The sequence below is a fragment of the Notolepis coatsorum genome (genome assembly GCF_963971535.1).
Source record: "Notolepis coatsorum genome assembly, chromosome: 2".
Classification (NCBI taxonomy): Eukaryota; Metazoa; Chordata; class Actinopteri; order Aulopiformes; family Paralepididae; genus Notolepis; species Notolepis coatsorum.
The window spans coordinates 172,043,986-172,060,025 of record NC_140166.1 but is presented as its reverse complement, the minus strand read 5'-3'; the positions used below and the strand labels follow the sequence as shown (position 1 = coordinate 172,060,025).

The following is a 16,040-nucleotide window of genomic DNA, read 5'->3' as shown; positions in this document are numbered from 1 at the left end:
CCAGAGCCGTTTGGTCCGGACTATTGGACCAGAATTCGATAGTCCGCTTTTTTTGGGGTAGTGTGAATGCGCAGTCGAACTCTGGTGCGGACCAAATATGCGAACGCTGGTCCGCCAAAAAACATAGGTCTCGGTTCGCTTCATCGGACCAAACGCGGACCAAATATAGGAAGTCACCTGATAAACTGTGCATCTTGGGTAGAAGGAAGAAGAAAACACTGCGGTTTATTATTATTATCGCGGCGCACGGCATTCACTGCAAAACAAGCACACTGTAAACTAGGGCTGGGCGATATGGCAAAAAAATCACATCACGATAACGATATGATAATGTTACCATATCACTCGATATCGATAATTATCTAAATTGTTATAAATAAAAAAATATATATATATATTTTTTTAATACAACAGATGTATGTTTATTTTGCAACAATTCTTTGTCGTTGCCGCCATCTTTAGTGTTACATCCCCTCACACTCCAGTTCTCAGGCTGCAGCTGGTTTAAAAGCTAAAGTAAACCGGCTTCTCTGCTGGCTGTGGCTCCAGGGGAGTTGAACAGTTCTGGCTCTGCTAGTTTCTTTTCTATCTTTTGGCGCTTTTTTGGTGGACAAACCACCACACATGTGCACCGTGACTCGTGACTGGAGTCTAGCTCTGCTAGCACACATAGCCTACTTTGTACAGATGGTTTCAAACTGTATTTTAAATTAGAAAGCAAACAAAATAAATGGACAAGAGAAAAATAAATCTCAATTTAGTCAGTATTGTCATTTGGACAAGCAAAGCCATTACTTTAAGTTGCAGGCAAGAAAGACAAGTCTGTCCACTGTCTCTGGTTTTAAAACTGCCCTGTTGCAGGTCACAAAAAATAAAATAAAATAAAAAATTCGATATTTTTTTCTCTATATATATATTTTTTCCCGATATCGATTAAAATATATCGCGATATTTATAGTTATCATTATATCGCCCAGCCCTACGTAAACATGTCTCCTGATAAACTGTGCATCTTGGGTAGAAGGAAGAAAAAACACTGCAGCTTATTATTATTATTAGCGCGGCGCGCGGCATTCACTGCAAAACAAGCACACTGTAAACATGTCTCCTGATAAACTGTGCATCTTGGGTAGAAGGAAGAAAAAAAAAAACAGCAGCTTATTATTATTACCGCGGCGCGCGGCATTCACTGCAAAACAAGCACACTGTAAACATGTCTCGTGGACAGACTTGGGCGAATGATGAAGTGAAAGCCCTGATCGACATATGGGCAGAAAGAAGACCAAATAAAACAGCTGCTTGTGGGCACTCACAAAAACAACGAGGTGTACAAGTTGTTTAGCGAGAGGATGGCGGTAATGGGTTATAATCGAACGATGGATCAATGCCACACTCTTCTACTATCACGCTTCTTGCGGCTGTTTGCGTTTTAGCGGATTTAACTTCCTGAAGGGGAGGGATTACCACTCTCCATTGTGTCCAATAGACGAGTGCCCTTTTCGACCGTGTGACATTGTTCAGAAAGTTTGGTGCGCTTGACAAATTGCAATGTGAATGCAGACAAACCAAATGACGAATGCAACAATGTTGCAACTTCAGCACCAGAAACGCACCGAGTCCACCAAAACTATATGTGAAAGCGCCCTAAAAGACAAATATCTACGTTGTAACGTAATGATTGGTATAATCATCCTATTCCTTGTTTTTTTGCAATGATGGATTATGCCTCTGGAGGAAGAAGTATGTTTGCGTCGGTTGTTTTTGATGAAGTTAGGAATATAATGGGAGACTGGCTTGTGGAAACTCCACCTATGATGAACAAAGAAAGAAGATACAGAATTGGGGACGTCCCTATATCGATACCAGTACTCGTAAAACTACTCCGATACTACTACTCAGTGCTGTGTTTGTTCGGGAAAACACAAAGTTGAATGTTAAAGATATTATGATGCACCAAAAATGTTGGTCACCGAAAACAACAATTAATAACACATTAGTAATTCAGCCAAAAGAGTGAAGAGACAGAAAACTTTAACTGAATGTGTTTTTTGTGTGCAAAAGTTTAGACATAAATGCAACACCGTTTCCAAAGAAAGACATCATCAATGTAGCTGTTTCGTTGCTCTCCTGCAGATATTGATGGCAGGTTCAAACACCAACTTCCCATTACTTTCCTGAAAGAGCCTGAAGCAAAGAGTGTCGCCAAGCTCCTCCTACTCAGCCACTCAGACCGTGGTTCAAACAGTGTCACCAAGCTCCTCCTACTCAGCCGCTCAGACCGTGGTTCAAACAGTGTTGTCAAGCTCCTCCTACTCAGCCACTCAGACCGTGGTTCAAACAGTGTCGTCAAGCTCCTCCTACTCAGCCGCTCAGACCGTGGTTCAAACAGTGCCGGCAGCCCATGCTGTTCTGTGGACGTGGTGCATCATGAGTGTACTACCATTACTTTGATGTGCAGCATCAAACTGGTGTTTCCATCAAATCCAACTGACCCTGGATAATTTCACATGCGCACCGCTCCCCCCCCCCCATCAAAGTAATGGTCTTTATACCGCAGATCAAGTACAGTCACGAACGATAGCCATCTTGGATATTGGAGAGGGCCAATCAAGGACGCTTTCCAGAGCCGGTACAAATGGCAGACCAAATCCACAAGCATAGACGGTGACTAATTCAATATTAATTTTTAAATAATGTGCTTTTGTGGTGGAGGAAAGTACAACGTTCAATAGACTTAATACAGGTTTTATCATCACCATGTCATTAATTATGTAATTTAATTTCATCATTGAAATTATTTAAAATGTCAACACAACAAAACCATATAAAAATAAACTAAACTGGTGTCAACCTAAGAAGCAGGAAGACCACAGTAGTCACAGCAGTTACAAGGTAAGCAGCAGACACAAATGTCTGTAAATTGTGCCCAAATTGATACTCAAAATCGACTGATCTGTACTCGTATCAGTATTGGTTCTCTAAATTAGCTTTACTATAGTAGTGGTCCCAGTTCTGAAACTGTACCTACGAACTCAGATCATTTCCCTGGGTGCTCTCAAGTGTCATCTATAAAATTCAATGTCTATGGAGCAGCTTCAGGCTTTATATCTGATGACATTACAAGTTCTAGTTTTTGGATTTGGGAGAGAGTCGAGTGTGTGTTTGTATGTGTGTACTGTATATAGTGAACTCACCAACAGGGATGGCAGACGTGGTCACTGCTGTCGCATGGGAGGAGTGGGAGGGCATCGTCATGGTGACGATGGTGTTGCTGGTCATCTGCGTGTGTGGCACAGTGCCTATGAGAGGAAAAGCAAAGACGGAATCATGAACAGAGACGAAGAAGAAAGATGGACGAACAGGCTGAAACAGAGTGAAAGGTGTAGAGGCAGAAACCGACTACTATGTAATGTCCGCTTGTCGCTCCCCAATGAATAGACAAGCGGCCACTACAAAGTAGAAAAATACCTCATGGAAGAAGGACGTGTGCTGAGTGAGTACAAAGCTGGAAAACTCCTCACGAAAGAAGGACGTGAGTAAAGTATAGGACAACTTTCCTCACGAATGAAAGAGGGGTAAGAAGATTTGAAACCTCTGTGGATTACCTGTTAATGAAGATCTGGATAAAGGATTTGAAGGAGCTGTAATGGCCTACCGTGAAGTGGAATTGTTTGGACTCTGCTGTATTTATGAATGAAACGTGACTCGGGACATTGCTACTTGTTGCGCTTCCGTGCGAACGCTGTTGAGTATTATAACGTAGACTGACAAATTGATTAATTGTGATGCTGTGGATTACGGAACGTATTTGGACGCCGTAATATTTGGAACCATTGCAATTAATGTTGTCAGTCACTCTCGACGTGTGGAAAAACTAGACAGCGGCAGACTAATTGAATTGCGATACTGTGGAATGGATTATGGAACGGACTACGTGCCGTATTAGAATTAAGTATACCATCGCAATTAATGTCTGGACGTGTGGAAACTAAATGGCGCAATGGACTGATTTAATTCCGATACAGCAGTGGACTACGGAACGGAGCATTGAGGTATTGCAATTAAAGTCACTCTCGACATGTGGAAACTAAATTGTTCTCTTGGACATTGTAGATGTGTGGCAAAACTAAAGCTATACTACATTACTGCATTCATAAACAGGAAGAAACGCAAACCCTCTTTGAAGGCTCTGACGTCACGCTAAGTGAATGCAACATTCAAACTACAAAGGATAAATAAAAAGAATAAATAACATGTCTGAAGCCAAGATGAGGCCAACCAGTCATGGAGGTAGTAAAACAGCCTCTATGATTAGAAAGGCTAAAGCTGAAAAGGCAAGCTTAATGGTACGCCTTGCCAATTTAAAGAAAAAGCAAGAGCTTGAGAAACAACAAAGAGATTTGAAATATGAAACTGCCCTTGCCAATTTAAAGAAAAAACAAGAGCTTGAGAAACAACAAAGAGAATTGAAATATGAAATTGACCGTGCCAATTTAAGGAAACAACAAAGATCTGCAATTGGAATTGGAAAAGCGCGCAGCCAAGCAAGCATCATCGATAAGAGTCTTGACTGAGAGGCGCAACATTGAACCGGCCAATGACTATCACAACAATGGTGTTTTTACTAATCACTGTGTTGATTTCAGCTCCAAGGCTCCCTCCCTTGAACTTCGCAAGCCATGGTCGGAGTCCAGAGGAAAGGACAGCGATCAAGAGGAGGGCAGTGAGGAAGAGGATGACGATTCGATTCCCTTTCATGTTCCCTCCAGGGAGTGGTTGATGAAACATGGCCTGACTGAGGAAGATGAAGGTGAGGATAATAAGGAAGAGGACAATAATGAGGAAGAGGATGATTCGATTCCCTTTCATGTTCCCTCCAGGGAGTGGTTGATGAAACATGGCCTGATTGAGGAGGAAGATGATGAGGACGAGTCGACCCCCATTTATGTCCCCTCCAGCGAGTGGATGATGAAGAACCACCTGCTGGATCCTTCCCAGAGGGTTCCTCAGAATGAACCAGATAACAATGGTGATGTGGGCGGTGAGGAAGAGGACGGCGTTGATGAAGAAGAAGACGACAAAGCGATCGCGCCTCATGTTCCCTCCAAGGAGTGGATTGTTCCTCAGACACTTCCTCAGAATGAACCAGATGACAATGGTGATGTGGGCTGTGAGGAAGAGGACGGCGTCGATGATGTCGATGATGAAGAAGAGGACGGCGTTGATGACGTCGATGATGAAGAGGACGCCGATGACGGAAACAAACTGCATAGTCAACATGACGAAGAAGAGGAGGAGGACAGTGAGGAGGATGACAGTGATGAAGAGGAGGAGGACAGTGATAAAGAAGAGGTAGAAGAGGTGGACCAGTGGCCAAGCCATACTGCTACAAGCTATAAGACAAGATGTGCTGCCCCTGCTGGTCGAAGCCGGCATGTGCTGCCAACAACCTCTCATACTCAAGCCCCTCAGTCTCACACTGATCTACACCAAACAAGCGGAAGCAGCAACCTAGCATCAGATGATGGAGAAGACAAGGAAGCTGATGATGGGGCAGAGGCAGAGGATGAAGACGGAGGAGAGGAGGGGAACCAAAACGCTGGATGGGCGGAAGCCATGGCTAAGATCCTGGGAAAGAAGACCCCAAAGAGTAAACCCTCCATCCTACTGAAAAACAAACAGCTGGACAAGCTGAAGGAGAAAAAGAAACAGGTTGACAAGAAGCGGACCTGGGAGATGATGTGTAGAGACAAACCTGACCTGGTCAAAGACAGAAGGAGGGAACGAAATCTACAGAGAATTGCTACCAGGGGGGTGGTGCAGCTGTTCAACGCTGTGAAGAAACAAGCTTATCAAGTGAAGCCCATGGTGTTACCGGGGCCGGTGATGGCCAAACACTTGTGAATATGCCAGTTTCCAAGAGGAGAAACTACAAAAGACGACGGCGTAAAGGAAACCTGGGGAAGAATGGCTGAGACCTCCCGACCGACTTACCGCAGAAAGTCCTGACGACCCTGATGGAGAGTCACAACCAGTGGACATTGGCTGTATGCCTATAGGGCTCTGTTGAACTTTGAATATACATTGGCTATAAGCCTATCAGAGCTATATGGCTCTGTTTGTTAAAACAAAAACAAAAAAAACACTTCGGATATTATCATTGAGTTACCTTGACTGTTATTTGAATTACTAATTAATTTGTTCTTCCCATGCACAGGGACAACAAGCGAAAACCAGGACCCAGTCAAGCTTCTTCGTGTTTAGAACTATGATTTGAAATTGATTATTATTGAGGACATTGACATTGATTATAGGTTAGGTCGGCTTCTTTGCTATATATATATTTTTGTAATTGTGATTTGGTGCACAATTACGGGGCCGAAACCGACTTGGTGGATTTATATATTATTATATATATATTATATTATATATTAGAACTATGCACTGTTTAGACTGTCTTAACCTTTAGACTGTCTTATTTATGTTTGGACACTAGAGGGCTCACCACCCATTACAGCCCACTCCTATAAATAGCCAAGGTGATCACTGTAATCTTGTGCACCTGTGATGAGGATACATTTTTCTACCTGTCTCACCGTTTTGGAACAGACAATGGAGCACTTGACAATTGTTCTGATTTAACCCTTCATTCACCATCATTTACCTTTGGACAACAATAAACCCTGTAAACCGTAAGAGGAGCAACTTTGGACATTCAATTCATTCAACATCACAAGCTTGGGACTGAGTAAGATAGTTAATTGCGGGTGCATCGTGGACGCTTGTCGATTCATTGGGGAGCGACAAGCGGCCACTACAGGTGTGTGTGAAACTCTTTTGGTTAGTTAGTTCCATGGAAACGTTAAATTCATAAACTGCCCCAACATTTCAGATAAGCCCATCAGTTAGGTTTTACACTTGTGATAGAGGTATCTATAACTCCAAAGTACAACTTATTTTCTGAAACATCTATTCCCAGTGGAATTTATTTTTGACATTGTACATTTCTTTAGCTTTCAAACAACCGTCTTTTACTTTTGCCGTGTTTTAAATCAAACGTCCAGCGCAGCAGTTGAGAGTTCCCACAGCGATCAACGAGAGACACAACATTTTGACCGCTGCAAGCTTTTATTGGGGGCAGGAGTTACTTTTACAAGCATCTTATTTGGCTCCGTATTTTTACAGTCTTATAGTTATGTTTACAGTCCACGCTTACATCGGATTTAAATTACCCGTTTCTGAAATAAAAACAGGGAAAATTGCAGATAATTTCATCTCTGTATGAATTGGACACATTGGACCATGAAAATTTATTATTGGCCTTTCAATTTAAGAGACTACTGCCTGATACCCTCCCCCTCACTGATAATTTACAGCACAAACAAAAAACATTTGAGGAAACATAACTTACCTATAGTGGTGGTTGATGGCATAGTGTTCGTGGCGACAATTGGCGCCACCGTTGCCGCGGCTACCGGTGTCACAGTACTAAAGATAGATTTCTGTGGGCCAAAAATAAAGAAACAAATACTTAGGTATGCTCACATAAAATGTCTGGCGTTTTTCTTTTTCTTCTCCAAACCGAGAGTAGAGCGTGCCGAGGGAAACTCCTCACCTGCGTCATGGTGTGCGGAGCCTGGGCCTTTGGAGCTCCGATGGCGGGATGCGAGGGCAGGGTGATCCGTGCGGTCACGTCCCTGGAGGTCTGTGGCCTCTGAATACTGATGGTGGCTTGAGGAGGGTGGATGGTCATCCCCGGGCGTCTGGAAGAATCAACAAAAGAGCCCTTTACAATATACCACCAGTCTCCACAGTTCACAAGGTGGGCACAGCCGCGGCTGGGCGAGGGAGAGAGCATTTCACACATAATACATCTAATAATAGCTACACTTTCCCAGCTTGGACGCATAAGGGCAGAGACTCACAAAGTCCTTATCTACATAAATGTATATCCGGATTATCCGCATGACGAAGACAAGTGGGTGAAAAGGGCTTCTGAAGTTAAGTACCCATAATTTGTAATGTGCATCTGAAGTTAGGTAACCATCATTTCTCAGTCCAGAGGGGGCAACGGTTATCGTAGTACTTCTAGAGTATTTATATAATGTGCCGTACACATAATATATGCATAATATAGACCAGGTTAAATTCCTTGCGCAGTCTATGTACATCCCCCCCAAAAAAGGACGGCTATTCTCAGAGGAAGCGAAACAATAAAGAAAGAATAAAACTCCTGTTAGATTATTTAACCAAGGGGTTAAATACTGAGTCAGTTCTAAATCGAGGAAGATCCCCAGTACTACTTACCCATGCACCATGTCTGCAGCGTGTGCAACTGTTGGACTGATAACTGGAGACTGAGTTCTCGTCGCTGAAATAGGGGCCACCACTGTTGGAAGCACAGCTGTGGAGGTGGTCACTACAGGGCGTGACTGCAAACAAAAACCATTACAGTGTAAATAAGGGCTGTCCAAATCAATGCAATCGTGCAGAAGCACCTCTTTGAAGGGTAATGCTTATTACCCAAAGCATGTTGGGCAGCTCTTTAACACTTTCAGTGCCCAGCAGGGGGCGCACGATTTAGTGCTTGAATGCCTAGCATCCACTTCAATGTTAGCGTTAATATCGCCTAATCTATGTTTTAAATTATGGCTATGTGTCTAATCTGCCCGTCGCTTATCAATGACTCATTTTCCTGTCAACATTGTCGAAGCGGCTTGTTTTTTTATCGGTTCATTTCCGTTTATAGCATCTTGAAAGCCCTAGTTCAAAGGAAAATAAAAATATTGCATAATAAACAGAATATTCTAGAATACACAAAAAAAAACACGAATTTTTCTGCCTATTTATGAATCGTTTTCAAATAAACGCTAGATTATCGATAGTATTATGTGTACGTATGCATGCTATATAGGCGATCGGATATCGGCTCTGATATATTTCCTGATCGCTCGCACAGCCAAACAGCCATATCAAACATAGGGGAAAAGCTTATATCTCCGTGAAAACGGGTCCGATTATCCTAAGACTGGTAAAATAGATTCCTTACCTGAGATCAGATGGTATCCAAAAAGATTATTCCAATTCCTGATCACTATTCCAAAAATCGATCCTTTTATTGATCCAACGCTAGATACTGTAAAGACATATTACACGCTGTTCTGAGGCTCCACAATGACTGGGATCATCTCCGGTTACATGCGTGAGAAGTAAAATGTGGATTCCGGAGTTTTTTTTTCTCGTCCATTTTCATTGAGTCCATTCCAAAAGGGTGCATTACCATCTGGGAGACGATAGGGGGCGCTTTTTTCACATCTGAGCTCCTGATGAGGCTGGTTTCCCAACGGTAGACTCGGTTGATGAAATATAATTTCAGATCGCTAATAAAAAAAAATCCCCCTAATTGTCGTGATGGGCATTCAGGGGGCGGGCTGTTAATGTGTTATGTCGTGGCTGGCATTCAAAGTGTTAAGGATAGAGCTTCTTAAAATCGGGGCCCAACATAATCGTGCGTTTGTAGAAACAGCAGCTTCGCTAAAGGAAGGCAGACATCAGTTTTAAAAGTGCATCCTCTCGAAACTTTTCTGCCCATCAAAATGGACACAAATCCGGCGGAGACGGACAAATCCATCAAACCAGTCCAACAAACAGATACCCCTCGTTGAAAAATATATATATTTTTTTTTTAAAACAGACAACTAGCATAATCCATGAGAAGATTTAAACACACTAGGATCACCTGAATAGTCTGGTGGATGATATGTTGCACTGTGGGCTGGCCAGGGCCCGAACTCGCCCCAGGCGCTGGTCTCAGAACAGTTTTGGAGCTCGACATCACAGCCGCAGCAGCAGCCCCTAGAGGACGAGACACCACAACAAGACCTTTTCAGAACGTGAACGTGTAACATCCTACGACAGACGGACAAACCAGATGAACACAAAGCGATGTTCTCCTCCGAACACCATGCCCATCGACCCATCAAACCCAGTCCTCTTTTCTCTCGATCCTCCAATCATAACAGTTGCGATTGGAGGATCAAGAAAAGAGGGCGGGGGGGGACAAATATTTAATAAAGATAATGTTGATAGCGGCCAGAAAAGCAATAGCAAGACTGTGGTACAAAGAAGACCCACCGACAATAGCACAATGGGTAGGAATAGTGGAGGAGATACAGGATATGGAGAGGATAACACACATGCTGAGGTTACAGGAAGATAAATTTGGAGAAAGATGGGGAAAGTGGGAGGATTACAAGGGGAACGAAAACGACATCACAGAGGAAGAACCAAATGCATCACAAGAGGGCGAAGGGTAAAGGAGGAAAGAGGTTCAAGGAGGGTCTCTGAACCCATGTCACACACTTTTGACTTGGTTAGTATTTTCTGATTTTATTTTTCATTTTTTTGGGCATTACAATTGTATTACATTTTTTGTACTTTATTATTTATGTCTGTTTAACAATGTTGTACTAATAACCAAGGAAGATGTGGTTTGTAAATGGGTGAATCAAAAGGCAAAGAGAAATTTAGTATAAAAGAAATAGAAAGGGCGAAGGATAAGAGAAGAAGGAAATTCAAGGAGGGTCACTGGACCCATACCATACATATTTGCCTTAGTCAGTATCTAATCCTTTTGAGTAGGTATTAAATTTGTCTATACCTGTTCAAGGGCGGTATACAATCAGTCTTTGTATTAAGTGCCTGGAAAACAACTGTAGTGGAAACATATAACCAACAATGCTATTCATGTAACCATTTATGTTCACTGCATTCTTTCATATTGTGCTATGGGATCCATTTTTGTGTAAGTGTTGTTTGTCTATAAATGTTAATAAAAATTTAAGTTTAAAGAAAAAAGAAAAGAGGGCGGGGTATGAGATTATATATATATAAAAAAAGGAAGCATTACCTCTGGGTAAATGGGACGTGTAGGTTTGGGTCGGGACAGCCGGGGCACTGCTCCTTATGATCTGAATGTTAGCCGGCATCAGGTGGTGCAGGTTACTGGAGTGACCCTGAAGAACAAAGCTCGGAATGTTAACGATCAGAGAAGGACGCTACCGATATACACAAATTAAAAACACATTCATGCACACATTCACATTTAGTCATTTAGCTGACGCTTTCATCCAAAGCGACTTACAAGTTCTGTACAACAAGTCAACAGGACGGGTACAACTAAGGGAAAGTAACATTGTTCGTCAAACGGTGTCGAACTTGAGTGCTACAGTTTTGAGTGCATAGTAGTATAGACATAATATTAGCATATAGGTAATAATATAGGCAAGGTAGATTCCTTAGTAGCAGAGTGCATACTAGTAAAAGACAGTACAGAGTTTTTAGTTTTTTCCCCACACGCCATATTCACCTGCTGACCACTGATGGTTGCCACAGGGATGGAGGGGGTGGGAGCGATGCTGCTCTCCATGGTGACGGTGATGTGACCTGGCACCTTGGGGGGTATAGGGAGGTGACCCTGGTTGGTAGCCGGCGCCGGGGCGATAAGACGACTGGGCATCGGGGACTTCAACACGGCCTTGAAAAAGCAGCAATAAACAAAGAGAGTTAACGATAATTTTTTTTATGAAGTGGCTTTATGTGGGCTGTCCACAACTAGGCTATTCTCAGTTGAGTTAAAGGCCATAGGATTTCACAGATAATCTTCCAAATGCATGCAATCGTGCAGAAGGCCCTCTTTAAAAATCTAGCACTTAAGACCAAAGCCCATCAGTGGATATTATTGTGTTGGGACCATAATGACCCATTAGTTAACCAACTAAGATAACAACACCTGACAGAAGTTTATTATCCATCTTGACTTAAAGAGGGCGGTCCTAGAAGCCAGTGACAAGGGACATGTTTTACCTTCATTTGTCCCTCGGTCAGGGCTTGGGGCTGGCCCTGAGGGAGGTGGACAGGGGGGGCAGACACACTCACAGAGGTGCCAAGCTGCATAGGCACCGCCTGGAGAGGGGCTTGGGGCTGGCCGTGGGTCTGGACCTGTGGGTACGGTCTGACCACCACCGTCTCTTGCTTGTCATCTCTGAATGCCAGAGTTCCTCCACCAGCACTGGGCGGATGGTCCTGCGGCCCGTGGTCAGCATCGCGACTGCTCTCCATGTCTCCTCCAGCTAAAAGATGGCAAAATGATTTACTTTTTTTTGTGCATCTGTAGATTATGTGCATATACTCAAGCTAGTAATCTTCCTCTCCATTGTGCACTGTGGTATTTTACTGTTCAGTGACAATAGGTACCTGGCTGGTTTGATGGCTGATTCGCAGGAATCATGTTTCCACTACCAGGGATCGAGGGGGGTCCCGCACTGGGAGAATGCATCCCATGTCTAGGGAACTGCTGGAGCTCATTTTAGCAAATTACGACACTAAAATTAACGCAACGTAGCGTTACCAATTATGTTAACAACCCCCCCCCCCCGGTGTAACGTGGATGTAACCATCCATCAGATATCGAGCAAGTTACCCTGCAGTAGAGTTAACGTCACCGACGGGCAACTGCAGATATTAAAATACCAAATAGATCAACAACACGAGATCTTCGGGTGCAGCTTTTTGGATACGAGTAGAGAGAATAGATCTTCTTCTTTCGTGTTAACGTTTACTGTCTTTGGCGTGAATGAGCTAACATTAGCTCGCTAGCTAACGTTAATGTTAAACGCTGACAAGAAGTATGGAGTCTCCTCTTGACCAGCTTTCTGCATTTCGATCAAAAAGAGTCGTCGTGCGTTAAAAGGTACGACCTGTAGACTATTTCATCTCTATATAACCCAGCTCAGCTAGCTTGTTGGCTACTTCTCCTAATAGCGAGCTAGCTATCGTGAATATCGCTTTACAACACCACCTTCTTTCATGGGATATTATTTATGAACTTTCAAACCTGTCCGGTTGCGGGTGCGACTGCACGGATGAAATGCATGTATAAACACGTAGATATTTACCGAATCGTAGAGTAAATCAACGAAGGGTCGCTTTTTATCACAATTTTTCCATTCGTCTTTTCTTTTTTCAACAACATGTAAAGCCGGAAGAACGCTTCTAGTCGGAAGGAACCTCCCTGTTATATTCACCCAATGAGAGCAGAGACGTACAGGTCCCTGACCAACCACGAGGGCGTTCATGTTGGGCCAACCCAGAGGCGGCGCTAGTGAGGGGGGGCGGTCTCTCGGCTCTCTCTGCTACTACTAGTTTTTGGGGGGGGGGGGCACGCGGCTGCACTATGAAACTTTGTTCGTTTTTCAAAACGGGACTATTCATTAACAGTGACCCACCAGAGCATTCGGTGTTATTATTATGGGACTGTCACCGCCCCGTCCGGGTGGAGTAAACAATAAGTAATCGCTCCCTCTTCTGATCCTGCAACATTTTCGGAGGTACTTTTCTTCTGCAGGACGATGCATTCATGAATCATGATGACGCCAAACACTCCGCGCCAAGAGATTCGGATGCCACAACAGCAGTGCTTCCAATTGGCCACCAGAGGGCACTAGCTCGCCATAAATGTGTCAGGGCAGTTGGGGCCCTGCGGGGGCAGTTTGTACATAATGACCTCTTGAAATCTCTTCAAAATGAAAGATCTCCTTTTAAGAAGCATCACAAAAAGTCAAAATAATTAAATAAAGCATGACAGTGCATGGTGGCAGTAACAATCATCATAGCAATGAATCAAAAACAACTACAAACCTAATCAATGGGGACTGGGAGTCATTATTACAGGATTTCCCAAACCTTTTCATGTCATTGACCCCTAACAGTAACAGGCCACAGACTCTTGTCTGTTAGTATTTATTTCTCATGGACCCCTATCTAAGACCTTTCATTGTTGGATACGTAGGGCTGTCCCCTTCTTAGTCTGTGAATTGGTCGGTTTGGTCTTAGTCGACCTTGAGTAGTTGTTCTTTTTTGTTGCTTTCTTCCATGCTGAATAATAATAAGCACATATCTAGAAAACACAATTTTACAGATTAGTCAATTAAATCAACGAATCAATTAGTAGACTAAATCTACGGCTATTCGTTTAGTAAGGATTTCTTTGCATCGAGTACAGCCCTTGTTGGATGTGCCCCCCCCCACTTACGAAAAAGTATCATGGTAGTTTTATGGTAATCATATCCCGAAATGACAGTGTGTTATAGATTCACCTTGACTGCCATGGAGGCAGATCCTTTGTTAACTCAAATAGCATGGTAAACAGGAAGTGGTGCGTTACTTGAACACATTTTCTGATTTGCACCAATCTTGACAAATAGGCTTCTCTTACAATAACAAGGAGGCCTGTAGGCTTTTTTTTAGTAAGTTTGCCTCATGGTGGTAGTAGTAGTAGTTTAGTAGTTTACACTCAAAAACAGCTTTTGTTTCCTACTCCTCCTAGGCCGCTCACATGACTCTCACTGTGCGGCACAGTGGCGCAGTGGTTACTACACAACAAGTGGCAAGAAGGCCCAGGGTTCAAACCCCAGCAGGGGGCCTTTCTTTGTTGAGTTTACATGTTCTCCCCGTGTGTCCGGGGGTTTCCTCCGGGTACTTCCCCCACACCATTAAAAGACATGCACGCTAGGTTTCCTGCCATTGACCAAGGTACTGGCATTACAACTGGAGTTGGTGCCTGACCGCTGCACTGTGTGACTGCTGCTCACTGCTCCTATATAGTCAGGATGGGTGAAATGCAGAGGATGAATTTCCCCAAGGGGGTTAATAAAAGTATTCATTACATTACATGTGGCATCTAGTAACCACCATTTAAAAAAATATGTATAAAGACAGTTGGTAGGCCAAACGATTTGATCAGATTAGGGACCTCATCAAGAGGAGTCATTGAGGATTTGTTTCTGGCATATGTCTGCTTTCAGCTTTACTATAATACCAGCCAGTGTATAAATAATGTACCATGCCATCGTAAAAGTTAGGTATCGGCATGGTATACATTTTGTACTTTATAATTGATAATATAATACCAATAATCCAATTAAAACCATGATACTGATTGTATTTCCATAATACCAAGGTATAATCCAATTCAAACCATGATACTGATGATATTTCCATAATACCAAGGTATAATCCAATTTAAACTGTCATGACCAAAAAATGCTGGCAATACCAGGATACTTTTCTGTAAGGGCCAGAATTCCATAACTGTCCATTTAATTGTGTGGGTGGGGAGATAACAGTGAAGGGAGTGATGAAGAAATGATGAAAACAATCATTGTTAAACATTCTCTCTTTAGGCTCCTAGTGACTATGATTATAGCCAAAGTAAACTATTACTGCTTTTGCTGGGACTCCCCTGGAACATGGACCCCGCTTTGGGAACCAGTAGTCTATGACCCAGTTAGGGAAAGTGGACCGGCTAGAACCAACTCCTTAAAATGAGTCATTCTGAAACTAAAAGCCCTGTAAAATCTGGACTGTACTGTACTGGACTATAGTACTTTCTCTGTTTTGCTCTTCTTTCTTTCTTTCTTTCTTTCTTTCTTTCTTTCTTTCTTTCTTTCTTTCTTTCTTTCTTTCTTTCTTTCTTTCTTTCTTTCTTTCTTTCTTTCTTTCTTTCTTTCTTTCTTTCTTTCTTTCTTTCTTCCTTTCTTTTTATTCAGCGGCCCTTCTAAGGAGTATCTTCTAATCATTTTCTCAAGTAATCTCCTTTATCCAGCTTTTTTATTGACCATATTCACATGGCTGGGATTCCATATTCAGGTTGGGATTCCTTTCCTTTTACCCTGCTGCGTGAATATAGTATATTTGCTATAAGATGCCGCCTCTTAGGCCTCACAACATTGCATGGCACTGGGGAGTGTATTCAGCTGGAGTTGTCATTAATTACAAAGCAGAAGAGGAGGAGTCTGCCTTTTTAAACCATATCTTTCATAGTGTGCAGTGTGCACATTGAGGGCTACTCCAAAACGACCGTCACATTTTGTATCTTTGAAGACTACAGCCAATCTGACTTTCTGAGCTGTTCTCCAAGACACTGATGTCACGAGACCGCCGCCATCTTAGTTTGGGGGGAAACAAACTGGTGTGTACGA

The 16,040-nt window shown here is 42.9% G+C and overlaps 1 protein-coding gene across 4 annotated transcripts in view; it reads right to left on the bottom strand.

Annotated features, from left to right (window-relative positions):
* sap130a (Sin3A-associated protein a) overlaps positions 1–13,043 on the bottom strand; it is a 38,964-nt gene extending 25,921 nt beyond the window's left edge. For 2 of the 4 annotated variants that reach the window (XM_084307529.1, XM_084307532.1), the window contains exons 1-9: positions 12,256–12,362; positions 11,866–12,131; positions 11,369–11,536; positions 10,910–11,015; positions 9,740–9,855; positions 8,308–8,432; positions 7,616–7,763; positions 7,412–7,502; positions 3,195–3,299 (exon numbers count right to left, since the gene is read on the bottom strand). In XM_084307529.1, coding sequence (XP_084163655.1) covers positions 3,195–3,299; positions 7,412–7,502; positions 7,616–7,763; positions 8,308–8,432; positions 9,740–9,855; positions 10,910–11,015; positions 11,369–11,536; positions 11,866–12,131; positions 12,256–12,337 — 1,207 coding nt within the window. In that variant the 5' untranslated portion in view covers positions 12,338–12,362. Of the gene's footprint in view, positions 1–3,194; positions 3,300–7,411; positions 7,503–7,615; positions 7,764–8,307; positions 8,433–9,739; positions 9,856–10,909; positions 11,016–11,368; positions 11,537–11,865; positions 12,132–12,255; positions 12,363–12,956 lie in introns of those variants that run through there. The other 2 variants (XM_084307531.1, XM_084307530.1) reach the window with 2 other exon arrangements.
* Positions 13,044–16,040: the final 2,997 nt, after the last annotated feature.